The following is a 2,744-nucleotide window of genomic DNA, read 5'->3' as shown; positions in this document are numbered from 1 at the left end:
GTCACTAATTTAAGTTATATTTATTTATATTTCATAATTTTTTTAAAATAATATTATAATTATTATAATTATATAAGTGGGTCCCCTTGTAGCGACCAACGTTGGTCGCTAGTCTCAGTATACCTTTGACCAAGCAAGTCTGACCAGTCCGGTCAATATTTTGAGAAAATTAGCGACCAAGTAGCGACCAACCTTGGTCGCTAATGTATATCAAATAATTATTTTGTTATTTTCGCCAATTTAGCGACCAACTTTGGTCGCTTTTCTTGACAGACCAACTTTGGTCGCTAAAGTTTGGTCGCTTTTTTCCGGAATTCTAGTAGTGTAAATAGAATTTTAACCAGCAAAAAGTCAAAAGAAGAATTTCAAAAAGGAGTCCTCAATCTTTTCATATACCATATTTTATATTAATCCAGAAAGTCGTACGATGTTTCAAGCCACCTGAATTAAATTAGAAATTTCGCACTAGAAGTTTAGTCAAAAGCAACTTCTTTTTGGTCAGCTTCACATTACCTTATTTTCCCCTATATAATGATCCAGGAGTTTTCTGAATTTGCTCATCAACTTATATAGGCTATAGCAAAACATTTCAACAGTTGGAGATATAATGAAGATGGCAGCAACAAAAATCTTGTTCATTTCTTTTCTTTTCCTTTCAAGTGCATTTCTTGCAAGATCTGCAGAAGTTGGTACGTCAAAACTATTAATAAATTGGCTCCAGTGTCTTTTGAATTCTGCATGTTTGATTTTAGTGCGTGCATGGCCCTTATTTTTGGTGATTTCCTTTATATACAGTCAGAATGAGTGTGATCATTTTTATATGTATATGCATTTTGATATTTTTTAAATATATGTATACATAGTTCGATTGAAGTAAATGGTTGAGTTGAAGTCGCAGAACTCAATATCCTAGATCTGCGTCTGTTTATTGTTATGATTTTCTTGTTGTCTGGGAAATTGCAGATGATGAGAGTGAGTTTAGTTACGATGAAAAAAGCGAGAATGGACCAGCTAAGTGGGGCAAGATTCATCCAGAATGGAGCACCTGCAATACTGGAAAATTGCAGTCTCCAATTGATCTTCTTAACAAAAGGGTTGAAGTTGTATCAAACTTGGGAAAACTTTGTACGCATTACAAACCATCCAATGCCACTCTCTTGAACAGAGGCCACGATATGATGGTAAATTGATAATTGTGGATCATTAGTACTAACAATGTAATTAATTAGACTCGGGATATTGAAACCATTTATTAATGGGTGATTATTACTTGCAAATGCAGTTGAGATGGGAGGGTGGTGGAGGATACTTGAAGATAAATGGAACAAAATATCAACTCAAACAATGTCATTGGCACACACCTTCCGAACACACTATCAATGGAAAAAGGTATACCTTACATAAATTCGATGTTATATAATTTCTCTGCGAATTTTTATTCTAAGTTTCTCTTTCTCGTTTTATTTCCAATGATTTATTTCCTCAATTAATATCAAAAAATGCAGGTTTAATTTGGAGGCTCATTTGGTACATGAAAGCGATGATGGAAAGACTGCTGTAATTGGAATCATGTACAAGATTGGACGGCCTGATTCATTCTTATCTATGGTAAACACCAATATATTTATATATTTAACTTATAAAGACTATTAGTGCAATTTAACCTGCTAGTTGTAGAAGGTCACACGCTGTTTTCTTTTTACCACAGATAGAGAAGGATTTGAAAGCTCTTGCCAGTACAAAAGGTGTCGAGAGAGCCATTGGAACTATTGATCCAAAGCTAATAAAAATGGATGGAAAAACATATTACAGGTATATTGGCTCCCTAACAGTACCGCCTTGCACTGAAGATGTTGTCTGGACTATTGATAGAAAGGTAATCAAGTATGCTCAACTCGTTACGTAAATTATATTTATGTAAAAGAATTTCATTTTGAAACTACTTAATTAATTTTATGTGAATTTGTTTCTCAGGTGAAAACTATAACGAAAAGACAAATGAAACTGATCCGAGAAGCTGTTCATGACGTGAGTTGCTACCCCAAAATATTAGAAATTAAGATTTTTTTTTTCTCTAATTATATTTTCGTCGTTTCTTTATTTGGATCCAACTCAAAGGTTTTCTTGTGATAAACTTTTCAGACCCAAAAAAACTTTTTTATGTTCAATTTGTGTAATTCTAAAAGGGTGGTTCTTTAATCGGAAAACACAAGAATCTAATCATAAAGGAATGGTTTATTTCTCACAGGAATCTGAAACCAATGCCAGACCAGCTCAGCCAGTAAACAGACGTCCTATCAAATTCTACAAACCAGAAGAAAGGCCCTGAAAAAGAAGTGAAATGATTCTGTAGCTATAGTTCAAAAGGCAGACCTCACGCTCTCTTTAAATTTAGTTGTTGACGACGTTATTATTATCTAGTACAGCATACATTATATACATATACTAGAAATGGCTTTATGTCACAGATGATTGTATTAATATCTTCCTTATTGTATTTATTCATTGGATTATATAATAAATGCCAGTTTCTGGACAAATTTGTTTACGTTTGTGAGCCATGAATTTGTCTGCATTTCTTCCAGCATATATCCGACAAGAAGAGTACAATATTGCATTTGTAGACACCTCGATTTGTCGATAGGAGTAGTACTTGATAGTGAAAGTAAAATCCTTGGTCAATTTTTTAAAGGGAAAAAGGCCATTATTATCCCTGTACTTTTGAAATTCATGCACGTTTGTTC

At 33.5% G+C, this 2,744-nt stretch overlaps 1 protein-coding gene across 1 annotated transcript; it reads left to right on the top strand.

The window, feature by feature from the left end:
- Positions 1 to 607: 607 nt before the first annotated feature.
- Positions 608 to 2,450, top strand: LOC104231594 (bifunctional monodehydroascorbate reductase and carbonic anhydrase nectarin-3-like). Its single transcript, XM_009784607.2, has 7 exons — positions 608 to 689; positions 964 to 1,181; positions 1,283 to 1,389; positions 1,506 to 1,608; positions 1,709 to 1,876; positions 1,975 to 2,028; positions 2,249 to 2,450. Exons 1-7 carry the CDS (start codon positions 608 to 610, stop codon positions 2,327 to 2,329), a joined length of 813 nt encoding a protein of 270 aa, XP_009782909.1. The 3' UTR covers positions 2,330 to 2,450.
- The last annotated feature ends 294 nt before the right edge of the window (positions 2,451 to 2,744 follow it).

This window comes from Nicotiana sylvestris, chromosome 6 (assembly GCF_000393655.2).
Source record: "Nicotiana sylvestris chromosome 6, ASM39365v2, whole genome shotgun sequence".
NCBI lineage: Eukaryota > Viridiplantae > Streptophyta > Magnoliopsida > Solanales > Solanaceae > Nicotiana > Nicotiana sylvestris.
The sequence above is the reverse complement of the archived record's forward strand: the minus strand, read 5'-3'. Positions and strand labels throughout refer to the sequence as shown.